Source organism: Etheostoma spectabile, chromosome 2 (assembly GCF_008692095.1).
Source record: "Etheostoma spectabile isolate EspeVRDwgs_2016 chromosome 2, UIUC_Espe_1.0, whole genome shotgun sequence".
Classification (NCBI taxonomy): domain Eukaryota; kingdom Metazoa; phylum Chordata; class Actinopteri; order Perciformes; family Percidae; genus Etheostoma; species Etheostoma spectabile.
Window position 1 is genome coordinate 10,833,207 of NC_045734.1, and position 16,016 is coordinate 10,849,222.

Sequence of the window (16,016 nt, forward strand, 5' to 3'; positions counted from 1 at the left end):
AATCTAAAACCAGCAACATCAAGACAATAAGTGAAAAGGTTTGTCTGTGAAGGATGCAGAAAGGATGGTGTGGTATGGTTGGCTATGGTATAATGAGTAGAGGTGGGTTTTTAATCTAGATTTAAAAATGTCAACTGAGTGAGATTCTTTAACATGTAGTGGGAGGCAATTTGACCGATGAGGGCCATGGTAGGAGAATTCTCTATAACCAACTGATTTTGTTGTTTACAAGGGGAATGACCAGGAGACCAGCGTCACGGAGAGAGCTTGCAGGTGTATATGGTGTAATAAGCTCAGACAAATCATGCGGTGCGAGTCCATGCAGGGCCTTGTAGGTTAAAAAAAATGAACCTTTAAAAATCTTTAGCTTGCACTGGGAGCCAGTGAAGAGAGGCCAGAACGGCAGCAGACAACCCCTCTGGCCTCGTTACACTTAATGACAAGTATGAGCAAGTGCAATGATGCTGTTTGTGTGCCTTGTGGGGGCAATATGAGTGCTGCTGTAAATGCCTCAAACTCACTATAAACAATACAGAGAATCTTTGGGTATTCTGGTATTTCATATAATAAAGTGTCCAACCTCGATGCTATATATTTTAGGGCTGCAACCATAAACTGTAAAAAAGATATATATATTATATAGAGTGAAGAAACTAGAAAATATTCACATTTAAGATGCTCAAGAGAATTTTGAATTTTTAACAAATGACTCAAACTGATTCATCGTTTAGCAAAATAGTTTCTGATTAATTTAATAGTTATATTTTAAATAGTTATGTTTAGTAGTTGATTAATCAATTCATCTTTGCAGCTCTAATATACGGTTTCATTGAGGCTACTCTATAGTAGCTGACAGGGGCTAACGCACTGCAACTTAAGAAAACCCATGCAAATAGACAAAACACAAGCAAATTGAGAAAACAACTTCATTAACTTGACAACACATGCGCAGCATTCAGCAAATGCGCTGTAAATACACACAACACAACCAAATACATAAATACGCTGCAAATACAGAAGCGATGCAAAAAGCAAAGCACTTAAACTGGAAAAAAATGCAACAAAAAAACATTGCATCCAGTTTACACGACGGAAGTTCTCCAGGCCTCTAGAGGGAGCGCTAAGTGGAACATCTTGATTTTCGATTCCACGGGGAGAGAGCGTTCTGCCATTTTATTAGAGTTGGGTATGGCTGCAGCCTGGAGACCCCCCGTCTCATGCCACCTATCTATAGACTGTAAATTAAATTAATATCATTATAATATAATATATTGATAATATACAGTCAATGCTCCAGTCTCATGCCCTCCCGGCTGGTGCAGTCCCCGAGCTTCAACTTGTCAAAATAAAAGCTTGCGTTTGGTCCGCTATGTCTTCGTACTTTGATGTTTTGGATCTAAACTTTTCGTAGATAGATAGATCGTTTCTATATTTGCAGCGCGTTTGCTGAATGCTGCGCATGTGTTGTCAAATTAATGTTTGACTACAGTTGCTTTCTTAATTTGCTTCTTTCTTTTTTTTTTAAGTTGCAGGGCGTTTGCCCCTGTCGGCCACCGTACTGCTCCCATGCAAAGAGGCGGACACCCATTGATCATTAAACCCATAACAAAAGGCTGTAACAGACTGCAGGTTAAACTTGTACAGCTCTACTGCCTGAACAAGAACATACACAGCAAACACCGAAGTATCAGGTGATCACGCCCATGACATGTCACAAGACACAAAAACAGCCTGCAGAAGGGAGGGCAGAGGAATGCCACATGACGACTAACATCACCACTGGCTTCTCAGTTGAACATTTGTTTGCTTATCAAAACAAAACACAGTGCCCCACTACACGGCTAATCATTAATCAGAACGCAGGGCGGTCGCTGTTTATCAATTGTCCACAATTATTTCAAAGCTGCAGGGAACAACGTTGCACATCTGCTCCTCAGCAAATTATACCCTCTGACTGTTGTTTCTCAAAACAATCAGAGGTATATTTACCCTTTGAGCTATACGTTTCTTATTTATGCCATGCCAACAGAGGGAGAGGAGCGGGAGAAGACTGAGCAACATGGCGACAAACTGCCATCTCCCTCCTCTGCAGTGAAGTGGGCTGGGGCTACATGCTTGAGCAATGATCAGGGTTAGAACGATGACAAGCACCCTCATTTTCCCAGCAGTCGCCCAGCGAGTCGCTCCATTATGAATCCTGTCACAACTGAGCTATGGCCTGTTGCATCAAGACTTTCTAAGGAGATCTCCTCCCACTCTCATCAAGAGTTTGACACCACTCACACGCACACGCATGCGCATGCACACACACATGTGATAATATGACTTCCAAAATCTTGCAAGCATGTCTTGAAGCGGAAGGAAACGAAAATGTGTGAGGGTGATAAATGGCCTAAAAAAATTGGGGTAAAAAAAAAACAAAAGGCTGCCGGGAAGAGAAATTGAATTACACCCTGCTGCCATCATAAGAACAGCCAGCACTGTACCATGAAAATGATTTGCATTAAAGCATTTGTCTTCTGCTATCTAGTTAATGATGCAGTCAGGTTAGGAGGACAAAGAGCATAAAGATGACTGCGGTACGACGGCATGAAGGTAGTGGAAAGACAAATTTTGTATAGTGCAAATATTACAAATAAAATATTTGTTTTTTTATTGTAAAACATACTCTTAAAATATGTCAAAATGAAATCAAAAATTAAAATCAGTAAAAGATAAGAAGCCAAATGGCAAAAACATGGAAGCCATGGACACAATATTACAACAAATCAAATGCCAGATGTAATTTATTCAACGCATGCTGGGAATATGAAGAATGCATAGTAAGCAGGGAACAGCTTTCCAAATAGTTATTCGGCCATGAAAAGAGGGTAATTGTCTGCTGAAAGACCTTCTCATCTGTGTCTTCACTGCAATCCAAATGGGTGGTGCAGGATGAAAAGCAGAGGCAAGACTTCTAGTTTTGTATATCACACATTTACAGGTATTACTCAGCGTTAATACTGTAAGCTTAAATCCACAGACAGGTCTTGCTTAGCTAGAATACTGAAAAGACAGTGACAAAAAGGGGGACACTGACTTAGGAAACGGCAAAGCAAGAAAAATGCCACAAAAACTTGCCTCTGCAAACTTCAGTGAATAATATTTCCCCCTTGGTCACACATAGCAATGCAATGCATTGCCAAAGGGTCACGTGAGGAGAAGAAGTGCATTCAGTGGATAACTAGTTTGTTAGATCAAAAACAACCTTAAACTCAGTAAGCAAGGTCTCATTTAATAGTCTGCAAAGGCAGTGCAATCCTTTGGCTCTCACATATGTCAAACATGTGTTGTTAACAAGACAGACCACAACATTAAGTGACATACTGTGTACGTGTATCTATGTATCTACCCAGGATGATACACTGAATTGTATAGTCTATGCACATTTCTACAAGGAATCAATAAGGACTTGGCTCAAGCAGATGGCAAGTCTAAACTTTGAAGCCTGTGCCAGACAAAATATATTCAAATATCTCAAGGTGACTGGTGCACATTCAACTTTTATAATGCAATCCAAGCGCTGCATAACAGCTTCTTACTCTCACTTTGACGTTTTGAGAAAGACTGAAAACTAAGACCTCATTCCCACCTAGTATTGTGAAATTTGATGAGTTACTCCAAAAAGAACTGAGGCATATTTGCCATTGCATTTACATATGGTACAAATACTTGTTCTTGTTACCTCAATACGCAATTTGCAGATCTAAATGTGCAAAGACAGTATAGTGTTTCAGCCAGGTAAAGGAAAGCAATTCTGCTGTATTGAGCCCACTTAGTTTTTATTTGCAGAGGAGAGTGGCTTGTTTGTAGCATTTTGCCAGTACTGCATGAGACAGGAGGATGAGGCAGGGGGAAAAAAAACAAGTATGACAACAATAGTGCTTGCAGCTTGAATCACTGCCACGCTGAGACTATAGGGTATGCTTCTGGACCCAGATCAGCTGTAAATGGAGTCTAAACTCTGCCACACCAATTATCTCACCACAGCTCTGTTGAGGAATTTATTTTGCTAATGCTAAGCAGCACTGGTCCCAAGATATCAACAGAGTGAAATGCAAGTAGGGCTGCACAGTTAATTGCAATTTTATCGAAATCGCAATTTGAACTAGTGCAATATCCAAATCGCAGGGTGGCGCATTATTAATTTAATTCAAAATATGTGTCAAACCATTCTGAATTAAGTATTGCGGTGCTGCAGAGACGTCCTGGGCCTATGAATCAAATCCCACAGACTAAAGAAAAAAATCTGTTTCCTACAGATCCTTGCAAAAATCATACTATAAATCACTTAAAATTTTATTATGTTTAATGAGAATGATACACAAATGATCATTCCCTTCAATATTGTGGATCATATCGCAATCGTAATATGTGTCAGAAAAATTGCAATTAGACATTTTCCTCATATCGTGCAGCCCTATACGCATGTCTGAAAGACTCCCTATGGGTGTTGTCTACTTGCTGGTTTATTCCTATTCTATTTCTGTGAATGCTGCCCGAATAAAGAACAGCCTCTATGCCTGGCATGGCCATCCTTCACTCTGAGAAACTGGCAGTCAGGCTTGCTGAAATGAAACTTCCTCCATTTTACATTCTAATGCCAGTCCAGTGGCTGAAACAGCAGAAGAGGCCAGTTGTCAGACAAAAACGTCAGTGACAAAATGATGCTTGCTTCAGCTGACCCGACGCTTTGGGGTTAACGGATTCTGTGGAATAAACATTTGTCTCTTCAGGCGTATTGTTTCAGCATACTCAATGTACAAACATATAAACGTATATGTGAAGGAGTGACCATAACAGCAATACTGTTTCCTCTTGATTTCTTTCTGTATGCTTTTGAAACCCTGCTTGTGCATGTTTTCTTTTCACAATGTGAAGTGTTGTCACTCCGTGCTTAAAAAGGAACAGAGTTGTCTTTTGGGACATCCGTCAAAAGTGAAAAGAATACTCCAGAGTGGTCTGTTTCACCTGTTGTGTCTAACGTGTAACAGACGCTAGCCAGGTAGTCCCTAACACATCCAGGAGTCACAGAGAAGAGTTCAAACAGCGCACAAACCTGGCAACCCCACTATGAAAGCAGGACTTTTCAATAGGGTGCAGTTACAGAAAGAGCTCTTCTTACCTCTTCTAAAACCACCATATCTCACTTTCAATAGATCTATTTCATATTTCTAATACATAAGACACATTGTGTGAGTAAGAAATCTTTGGACATACTGAAAGGCATATTTTATATGCTGTGCTTGTAGTTCCCCCTTCTTCATCCTGTTTAGCCTCCTGAACCTTTCAACTCTGGATGCACAGCGATGAAATTAATATTGATCCTCACATCTGACATAGAAAAAAATGGAAAATGCAAAGTGTTTCCAAAAATGTCAAACGATTCCTTGTATGTGCTATTTTAAATACATGCAGTGAACAATGACTAGTCATAATAACTAGTAATCATCACTTATTATGTACCGCAAGTCTGTTAAATTTCTCTCCGCACTCCTGCCTTGCTTAGTAGTATTTCAAGCTCCATCATATTATACCTGTAGCATAGTTACAATGGTGAGTGTAGAAAAGAAGAAAATGATCTACCAGCACCATCACTCACTGGCATAAAAGACAATTTCCCTGAAGCTTCTCTCATAAATGCAAAAGTGTTTTGCCTAGATGATATTTTCCAAGTGGCAATCTTTTGCTGAGGGCAGTACAAAAATGACAATAGCTGTTGCTAGAGGTTTAATCTCTTTCAGATTCTCAATGGATGATGTCTCATTTTACTTGTTCTTGTATTTTTTTTTAAATGAAAAGTGACATAAATTACTAAACAGAATAGCAGCTGTGTGAGCAGCCGACAGCACACGCTTGATACTCAACTCATCTCTACTCCCACTGACTATTGTTGTTGACAATTGCTGTTCAGCAGGGGTTTAGAAACAGTGAATTAGCAAACATCTCTTAAGTCAGAATTCAAAGAAATCCATTTTCAGTTGTTAATCCACAACCTCTGTTATTTCTTCTTCTGCTCTTTTACTGGCTAATACTGCTTCCTATTAGGTCATGTAAACCGGCAACTTTCTCTCTGGATTCTTGAAACTGGTTCTGTATGCAGCCGGATTTATATTTAATCTTGTCTTGTTATTGGCTCTCTTATCTCAGGTGTTGTACCAGCCTATACAAAACGAGCTGTGGTGCAGCCACTCCTTAAAAAAAAACACACCCTTGACCTGGGAGTTTTACATTTTGTCCAATATCTAAATCTCACAACAGTCTTTTTAATATTCCACTTGTCTTTGGAGTATCAAACATTCACCCAGTCAGTAGTTATGGTGGGCTTAGGGGTTAAAGACACAGAGTTTGTAACTACAAGAACCCCTGTTGCATGTATTAAACAAGGCTAACTACATTGCTTCTGCTGTATCTTTAGAGATTCAAATAGGGAAACAGAACAACATGGAAGTAGTGATCGTAACCATATTTTTGTCAACAATATGACTTGTATGTGTAATATACCAAGGATCCAGATGAATAAGAGGAGTTCTGTTAGGAAAAAATGGCTGTGTTCAGTGTGTCTTTACCCTTAGAGGTCAAAATGGGGGTTGCTGCTCTGTGAGTAGCTGCTTGCAGCAACACTTTGCTTACAGCATGTCATTTGAAAAGGGGAAAATTGCAGCTCTGCGATTTTATATATGATTCAGTCTAAAAATAGAAATCATCTTAGTCATTCTTGCATGCAGGAGTGACTCATGGCAGCCTGTCCATCAACCAGAAATAATGGTTTTCCCCATTCCCTCAAACTGTATGTTAATATTCACTCAGTATGGAGACTATGATGGCGTTTAGCAATACAGTATGCCCTGTTCCTCCTGCACTGGCCAAGATTTGGGGCGTCTGCTTGGGATAGGCATGCTCACAACTGAGCTGACCTATGCAATTTTTTCCCATGTATGGTAAAATGGGTAATAAAATGAAGATTAAACTAGCCAATTTAACAGTTCATTGTTAAAATGAGTGAGTAAAACCACACCACAAAACCTCACAGTGATGCTCTGGTGCCATGTGGGGTTTCACTTTATGCAGCACTACGCTCACAACATCTTTGACTATGGCTGTGGCATGATGATTGGTGATGAAACTATATATAAAGACAAACCTGATGGAGCACAATTGTGGCATATGATACGTTAAGATATTGACATTTATGATGTAGCAAAGTGCTGTTAGTGGTGTCTCTTGGGATTGTAAAGGGAAAGGCAAGTCTCTACTTAAAGTTTGGAAGTATATTTAGCAGCCTAATCAAGGTATTTTTCTCCATGAGCAGCTTACTTGGAGGTGCACTGCTTTAGTGATGACATAATGTACAGTAATGACCAGTCATACACACTTTTCAAGGCTAATTGACTTGATCAGTGTTGTTTCTAGGAGCAAGATAATACACTTAAATCCTGTATTTGTTATTCTGTAAATCCTGAATGCAAATTACAGAATGCATGACACAGGAGAGCATATAGTGACAGACAGACAAGCAGAGTTGCCTTTCTCCACAGTAGAATACCTTCATTAGGAGGATGGTGAAAAACGGATCATTTTCAAGCACAAGAAAAAACAACCAATCTCTTTTTGATAAAGTTTACATCTGATATTAGTCAAGATGCCTGATGTTGCAGAAAATAAGAAGTTGAAAAAAGAAATCCTCTGAACAGAGCCCTGAAATGACTGAAGTAACGTTAGCTATCCACATCTACCGCAGTCAACTGTGTTGTGTTCAAAAGCAGGAACAGCTAATCAACCTTTAACATTGGACTTAGTTAGTGGTGAAGCAAACCTACAACGAATTAATATAATTACCCAAAGGATAATTTACCTGGTGAAGAAATGTAACAGGATGAATAGTTTTGAGACCGCAATGAAGAGGTTGAATACTTCCCAAAAGTCTCGCCGTAACTTTGCCGAACATCCGCACCGAAGCCATCGTCAGCCGTTAACCGTGTTAGCTGTGCTGTTGAGGCATACTGGGTAGAGATACTTCCAACATATGAGCCTCCGAGCCCGGTTTTCCGGTTGAGGACGGCGGGTTGCTGTCTCTGTAAAAAATAAACAGATGACACGATAGCGAACGTTACGGGACAGAGGGAGGAACAGCCCCGCCTACGCTGAATACTATTTCCTCCAAACAACGTTCACGGTCCGTGACAGACTCCGCTTCCTTTCCCCCTTTTTCCGTAGGGCGGTTTTGCGTGAATCTGCCAGCGGGAGAAACTGAACGTTAGCTAAGTGTCAACATAATATAGACAGGGTGACGTCCCAAATCAACCTAGCTACGTAGTCTGGTTAAGGCTTGCCGGATGTACATTGCTGGGATAACGGTGTAACAGCAAAGTCGAAGCATCCGGTGTTTTACGCCGTCCCGGACGGTTGTGGTTAGTTGGAAAAAAATACAAACCAGAGTGGCTCTGATACAAACAAGCGCGTTTTTTCCCTCCTATCTTGTTAACTCGTGCAGCCAGACCTCACTGAGCCAGACGGCCCACTCCCATTCAACACTGATAGGTCTGGCAATGCAAGGTTAGGCTACCAACCAAGTGAACGTGAGTTGACCTTGCATCCATTACACCCCACCCCAACCATAAACTGCGAATACGCATGAAGTAAAAAGGTAGGCTAGTTATCAAAAGGGGCTGCAGGACCCTCAGGTGTCTTCCTGGACTCAAACGCCCTGGACCTGTTGGGAATGACCACCAATATACCGTTGGTTTCTGTTAATGTCAAATTAGCCTTCACAATAGGTAGCTAGGTTTTCTGTGTGTAAAACCTGAAAAAAACCATGTCCGAGCAGCACTCTAGAGAGTGCAAAAAATTATACCCGCCATCTTGGATTTCACATAGATGTGTTGAACGTTAAATTGCTCTTTTGTGAATTATTTATTATAGTCTACATACATTTTTAAACTTTTTTTGCTGAGAAGTAAACCTGCCTTTCGACGAGTTTGCACTTCATTTTGCTCAAAAACCTAATTGGAAAGTAATGTCCATAACTGGTGCTTCACAAATGTTGTTGGGCAAATTAATTGACAAAATGTAAGCAATAGCCATGAGACTACTCATTGAATAATAACCTAATTACATTGCTTTAATGATACTGTTGTTATTATGCCGTAGCAGACGTAATTAGTGACTACTCATTATTGCACCTGAGTATTAGCTTCCTTGCCCAATAACTGCTACAGGGAAAAAGAAACCAGTGGGGCCATGTTTATAGTTCTTTTTCAAAAAAGCTGGGCACAGTTTGCCCGTTGGTTTCAACCGACCCAGGCAAAGATGCACTGATCCCGGGCAGACTGTACAACCTTGTGATCATGAAAATACTTTGGATACATGGACACTACGGTTGGATAATTTCCCTCGTAAGGTTTTTGCTGAGAAGCCTGTGATGGATTCACGGACTGTACGGAGTGCCGAGGTCAGTTATGGGGTTACTCCAAGCTAACATGTTCCGGACCAGTTGGTGTGAAGATGGACATGCAAGACAAGACAGTTAACCCCTCTTATACAACTGGTAAGACAGCAAAACAACCCCCCCTAAAAAAAGTAACAATGAACTACAGATTGTAATACCATACAGTTCTTGTTATGAAAAAATGATAAGATAGATAAGAAAGATAAATAGGGCAAGTCCGACTTTGCTGATTTCAGTTCACTTCCAATCCTTTCACTTGCATTTGCAGTTCCCAGCTTCAGACTAAACCCTGTCAGGCAAGTAGCTTCTTGATATAAGCTTGGGCCCCTTGAATTGAGAAGCTTTGGAGCCATCGCACTTGAGAAGAACTGCAAATATTAGAGTATTACGTCAAACCTATCCTCCCCTCTAAGACCCCATGTCCCTGGACTTTGGCCATGGACTTTGTAAAGAACTAGACTCCCCTTACCTAACACCCTAATTAACATAATGACTGATGAATTCATTTGGTTAATGTGTGTTCTCAGTTCCCAGTTTTTATGATGTCAAATACCAAAGCACAAGGAGCACATATGCATCTATACTGTATTGGACTGAGAAATATCTACACCAGCCATATATCTGTGCGCGCGTTTGTGTAATTTATGTGTCCCTGTGACAGACGGAGAAAAAAAATTAAGCAGCTTTGCAGTTGATTTTCACATAGTGCACAATTAGTTTTTATTAAAATACAGACTTTTTATGTTTATTGGCATAGATTATCTGTACAAGCATTATTCATTTAATCAGTCTGATCATTGATGAGTTTTTACCCAAACCACCTCTTACTCTGATTTATAGGTATATGGACTTATTAGTTATTTGCCTCCAAACTAATCAGTGAACCCTCAGAGATGTGGGGTCAATAGTAGCAATCAGTAATTCTTGCTCATGGCACTCACTTCCCAAAATGACCAGCCGTTATATGGTGGACGATATTCCATTTATTTTGGGGGCTCCAGTTTGCTTATTAATATTGAAGCATTTTGCAGATAAGCTGTGCAGCAAGCTGAGCCTGAGTAATAAAATCTGTACAATCAAACTCAACAGACAGCATATCTAATTGTCTTTTCAGCTATTGACCTACAAGCCCAACAAAACTAGACAACCGCTTTCAGGACACTTTTGAAAAAAGATTTCTTACTTTCTACTAGTGCTGACAAACGAGTTAAATATTTAATCGCGACTAATCGCATTAATGTCATAGTTAACTCACAATTAATCACACATTTTTATCTATTCTAAATGTCCCTTGAGTTCTTTTTATCACATTTCCTTCTGATTTTAATGCTCTTATCAACATGGAAAAGTGGATCGTTTGCTTTGTGCAAACGTTTTTTTATTGAAAACAGCATTAACATATAGCCTACTGTAGTGTTCAATTTCACATGTAACATTCTCACTTGGAGCAAATAATCTCTCAGACAATGTAACACTGTCAATCAATAAAAGGGTGAAAAAAATACTTTGACAAGGGGGCGGAGAATTTGCATTAGCTGTGTGCTTGGCCATCAAGTGATATTTCAGACGATAGCTCAGTTCACAACAAAAACCCAGATCACTTTGGTCTTGTCAATGGAACCATTTGGCAACTTTTAAAAAGTAAACTTTCCATTCAGAATCTTATTGGCATCTCTCTGAATCACCCAGACAAAAAAATACCTCAACTAAAAAAACAATATAAAAGAGAGGAAGGTTTATTCATAAATCAGTTGTTCATTCGTCAGACACCCTTTCTTTATGCCACGTCCTACAGAGACGAGTGCAGTGCACTGAATCCTGTAGATCAGTAAAAGTCATCAATATTCCCAGAGAGAAGATGGATGACAGAAAGGCTGCACACAATCAATATGCTTTGGGCAAGGAGGTTTTCCCCTTTTCAATCTTACCTTTTTTTTAAATTATCATTTTATCAACATTTTTACAGAGAAACTGTCAAAAGACAATGTTACCTCATCAGTGTACACAATGAAATTGCAGAGAAACTATTCTGCACAGTTACTGTCCTTTTTTTTTTTAATGGTCCGCTATTATTCGTCACCCACTGCTTGATTGATCCATATTGGCCACAAGCTGACTAAGACCCCCATTCAGCTCCTCATAATGAAGTAATATCTTGAAAGTGTACTGAGTTTATTTTTGTAATGGGTTGGCTAGTGTACTGTACTAAGGCTATTGAGACTAGGATAACACTTTAATAACAAAATATGCTTGCGTAGAGATTTGTCTGCAAGTTGATTATTGAATATCATCACAATGCGAATGAATAAATTAAAAAAAAAAAAAATGTCACCACAACTGGGTTTACTCTTACTTAATGTGGTCTCATTCAAGTTTTAATCCTTAACGGGTTGTATTAATTAAGAATCAAAAACACAATTAATTACGTTCTTTCATTACGTTCTTTCATTTACCTTTTGATGAGGTTTATTTGTTCCACTGGTCTACATTGCAGGTTAGGTGGCTCTTTGGCTCTGAGGACCTGCTCAGCGACACGGTTGCTGGGATTGACAGACAAAACAGAAGACTCCCACAAACAGCTTGATGGGTGAGTTTTCAGTTTGACTACTAGCTTTTGGAGAGTCTGTTTGTTCAACAAAGGCTGCCCTCTTGTGCACCTTGAGTAGCATTACAAAACCATATTGCACAATGAATACCAGCACAGAAATTAACACTGTACAGCTGCTAAAGTACTGAACTCATACAAATCAAAAACAGGATTAATGTCTTTATCGCAAAAATCTACATATAACCCTATTGATGTCTGTTTAAATTAATAAGAAGGATTAAAGGGCATTACAGTACTCATAAGGCTTACACTTTGTGGATATTTAGCGCCATCTTGTGGTATCAAGCAGTCAGATGCTCTGAATGTGTTCAATTTAAGTAACAGGAATGAAAATGATGTAACATTGTCTGAAATAACTTGCAAGCTAAGTGAATGTCTGTGTAAAACAGTATGGTTTTACTAACATTACACACACACGTACACTCCCTACTCAACATTAAAGTATATTGCATCTATAGAAGCATGCACAGTTCCAAAGGATGATATATATTTTCAAACCAATATAATTTACCGTTTATTGATAATATGTTTTTACAAACGTTTCCTGTAATTCTTCTGTCTGCACAACACATCAAATCCAAACCCCTGTGCTGAGAGACTGTTCCACACATACAGAGGCTCCCAGGCTTGGAGACAAGTTAACCCTGAATGTTTAATATCTTCAGACTAAATATCAAAGGCTTGTGGAAAATTATTGATGATCCATGACAAGTTGAGTTCATTTGAGTTAATTAGACGGAAAGACACTGAGAAAGACATTCTGAAAACTGCTGTGTAATCTTTATGAACTAATACTTTCACTAAGAGTATACTGTACCTACATTCTCAATGGGTCATGTTCTCAAACATAACATAACTTCTTCAGTGGTATTTGTATAGTCGCCATTTTACAGATTGTTTGTAGTCAGTGTAACTAGTTAGGTATTTAATGATGTAACACAGGCTTGTTGCTATAGTTAACTGTTTTTTTTTTAATGTATATTATTAATTCCACTTTAACATTTGATTATCTTGCAACATTAAATCAAAGTAGCTTTTTTTGTCACTGATCAACAGAAAAAAATCCAGTGAAACCCTCAAATACACACAACATGGGTGATCTCAATTTATGGCTGCACTTCTGATGATCTAGGTGAGTCCTATTAAAGGGAGTCAGTATTAGGCAAAAACTAAATTTATATTTGTATTTAATTTAGAGCTTTGTAGAGATCTGTTTTCACTTTAATATTAAGGATTTGTTCTGTTGACCCGTGTCAGAAAACCACATTAAATTCCATTTGATTAAATGAAAACTTCCAAGGGGGTGAATCCATTTATGGGCATTGCTCACTCATCAGTGATAGCAGTTGAACTACTGACCTTAGCTGCTGCATGTTTGAGGTGTCCTGATAAGTTATTCTAGCTGATACCTGCCATCAAAAATCGTGTGGCCATGTTACAATGTATGACTAATGTCCAAGCCAGTTGGAGAATGTGTATTGCGTGTGTCTTGGCTGAGCAGAGGCAGTAGAAAGTGGAGGGCTGTCAGAGGGACAGGCTGTTGTTTGAAGTGCCGGGGAGTGCGGGGCCGAGGTAATTGTGTCTGACGGGCGGCGATAATGATGAGGCGCTGATAAGATCAGCGGCAGATCCCCTGCGCCCAGCCCCCTGCCGCTCGCCTTCACTTTTCCCTTCTCTCTTAATTGACCGGGCCGCGTCTCCCCCGAGCCCCTTTGTTATTATTTATTAATAATTCATCACTAAATAATTCACACCCTTGGACCCGCAGTGTTAATTGAGCCGGGTGGGGTGGCAGCGCTGGTGAATGTGTGAGAGGGTAGAGGGGGCGGACGTAAAAAGAAGAGAGGAAATGGGAAGTGGGCCTTCCTCAACTTATAGGGCAACAAAAAAGGGAAAAGTTTTGTTTTGTTGTCCATTGGGTTGGGGCTTTGGGGCTACTGGACATCACAGTTGTACTTATGATTTGTGTGTAGGTTAGGGTGCGAGAGGGGAATAAATCAATAAAGTTTATTATACATGGAAGTAAGGGCTGAAAAGCTCTTGCATCTTAATCAGACATAGCACACTGATAACATTAAGGTTCTTACTCTTTGCCTCTTTTGCATATAGTAGCCTAGTAAGGGAGGTAAATAAACACATTTTTATTATTTATTACTGACATTGCATTTACGTGAGAAAGGATTTTTGGCTGTTGATTGTTTATCAACTCATACACGATCATTTGGTATTTACTGGAAAGTAGAGCTTTAAAATCTTGGTTGTTTAATCAATCCTTTCCATCGACAGAAAAGTAATCTGCAATTACATTTGATAACTACTTAACCATTTTAGTAATTTTTTATGATAATACGACATGCTGATTACAATTTCTTTATTTTTGACTACTGGGCTCTGGGATATCGTAAGGGGCATTTTTCATTTTTTTTTTTTAAACTTTTGTAGACCATATTATCAAGTGCTTAACCAGGAAAATAATCTGTAGCTCAAGATCAAAAATTAAAAGGAATTTAAGTTGCGGCCCCACTGAAAAGTACACATAGGGTGAAACCCATTATGACTCCTGTAGAGGAGTTAAGTGAAATAAGATAATTAAGTGAAAATGTGAATATAAAGCACAGTTTTACGCCAATATTAACTATTTGCAGATGTATCATATTGGCATGTATGTAATCTAAAAGATAACAAGAGACCGCAGTACAGAAACACCAAATGAAGTAATGTAGAAACGGTAAACAGTATCTAAAAAGTTAATTTGTAACTGTATAACTGTAAATTGTCACTCTACATACATACCTTGGTCCCTTATCAATCCATGTTTGTTTTTGTTAAGCTTTTGTGGAAAAACAATATGAATGTTGACCACTATATCATTATGTAATCATTTTCCCTCTCAACATAGGTAGTGGCCTCAAAAGTCCAGTGTTAGTGGGTCTAGAATATAAAGATGATGGTGGTTATACAAATATCATTTACTATTATAAAATCAATACACAATAAAATGGAAACTAAATATATCTAAACTGACATTATAATGAATTAATAATTTTTTTGTGATCTAATATTTATTTATTTTTGTAAATTTAAGGAACAAACGGTGACAAACAATCACAAACAATACACTGAGACGGAGAATGGGTCCCAGGGCCAAAAACAATTAAATTAGGAAAAAAGCATTAGATCAAGAACAGAGAGGAAAGACGGGAGGGAGGGAGACAAAACAACACACGCAGAAACAGACAGACTCAAACACATACACAGACAGACAGACAGACAGACAGACAGACAGACAGACAGACAGACACACACACACACACACACTCACGACAGGGGACCAAACACCAGATAATGACTTATAGTTATAGGTTTAGCATGTGGTGGTGCCTGAGAATAACGTTGAGTCAGTCTGGTTACAGTCTTGAGTTCAGCAGCAGGGCCGTCCAGTAGAGGTCAGCATCAGATCACCAGAATAAGCTGGAGCTGCTTCATGTGTTTGTAGGGCTGCAGTTAAATTAGAATTACATGCTTTGTTTGTGTTAAATTATTCATGCAACCTTTCATTAACACCCTAAACAAATACAAATTGCACAGCATACAGGGATTCATGGCAGTCACACTGTGCCAAGGAATGTTTTCTTAAGAAAATGCCTGCTTACTGTATATTTACTATTGAGAATTGCACATCTTCGCCAAAACGCACTGGCCGGCCCTTTCGCTTGATGCTTACTAACTAGTTTGCAAGTGATTAGAATACATGAAATAGGAAAAAGTTAGATTTGACACTTTTTGTTGCCTCTGGCTGCCCTATCACTCTCATCATCACATCTCATCACACTGAGTTTAAAATGTTAAGATGAATTGAAAATTGAAAATGTTGACTGTTTCTTAAGAAGTTAAAGAATAATTCTCTCTGCCCCCCCCCCC

The 16,016-nt window shown here is 39.1% G+C and overlaps 1 protein-coding gene across 1 annotated transcript in view; it reads right to left on the reverse strand.

The window, feature by feature from the left end:
* The window catches only part of LOC116701352 (calcium uniporter regulatory subunit MCUb, mitochondrial), a 14,625-nt gene extending 6,378 nt beyond the window's left edge, over positions 1 to 8,247 (reverse strand). The window contains exon 1 of the mRNA XM_032535003.1: positions 7,895 to 8,247. Within this exon, the coding sequence (XP_032390894.1) occupies positions 7,895 to 8,002 (108 nt within the window). The 5' untranslated portion in view covers positions 8,003 to 8,247. The remainder of the gene's footprint in view (positions 1 to 7,894) is intronic.
* Positions 8,248 to 16,016: the final 7,769 nt, after the last annotated feature.